Source organism: Egretta garzetta, unplaced genomic scaffold (genome assembly GCF_000687185.1).
Source record: "Egretta garzetta isolate BGI_Z169 unplaced genomic scaffold, ASM68718v1 scaffold418, whole genome shotgun sequence".
Taxonomy (NCBI): Eukaryota; Metazoa; Chordata; class Aves; order Pelecaniformes; family Ardeidae; genus Egretta; species Egretta garzetta.
Window position 1 is genome coordinate 243,521 of NW_009260492.1, and position 322 is coordinate 243,842.

At 46.6% G+C, this 322-nt stretch overlaps 1 protein-coding gene across 5 annotated transcripts in view; it reads right to left on the minus strand.

The window, feature by feature from the left end:
• DOT1L (DOT1 like histone lysine methyltransferase) overlaps positions 1 to 322 on the minus strand; it is a 72,728-nt gene that overhangs the window by 47,247 nt on the left and 25,159 nt on the right. For 4 of the 5 annotated variants that reach the window (XM_035899751.1, XM_035899750.1, XM_035899749.1 and 1 more), the window contains exon 6: positions 19 to 113. In XM_035899751.1, the coding sequence (XP_035755644.1) occupies positions 19 to 113 (95 nt within the window). Of the gene's footprint in view, positions 1 to 18; positions 114 to 322 lie in introns of those variants that run through there. The other variant, XM_035899752.1, reaches the window with a different exon arrangement.

Consider the following 322-nt stretch of genomic DNA (forward strand, 5'->3'; position numbering starts at 1 on the left):
AAAAAAACAAAACCTCACCTCAGCATATTTGGCTGGAATATCAGCTTTCTCCACACCATAGTGATGTTTGCAGTTTGTGGCTGCAGCCACTTGAAGCACCACCTGACCCACACCTGCAGGAAAGAAAAAACAAACCTGAGAACAAGTTTCAGTAGAAAACCACTGCAAGGGGAGATAAGAGCTGTTAGAGCAAAGGCCAACAGGAACAATGCAGGTAACCTGCGGGACTAGGCTTTGGGGTACAACTTCAACTGCCAGTTGTGTCTGACAGTTCCCGTACGACCTCTGCCTATCTCTCAACTGAAAAGCAGATTCAAGGCAA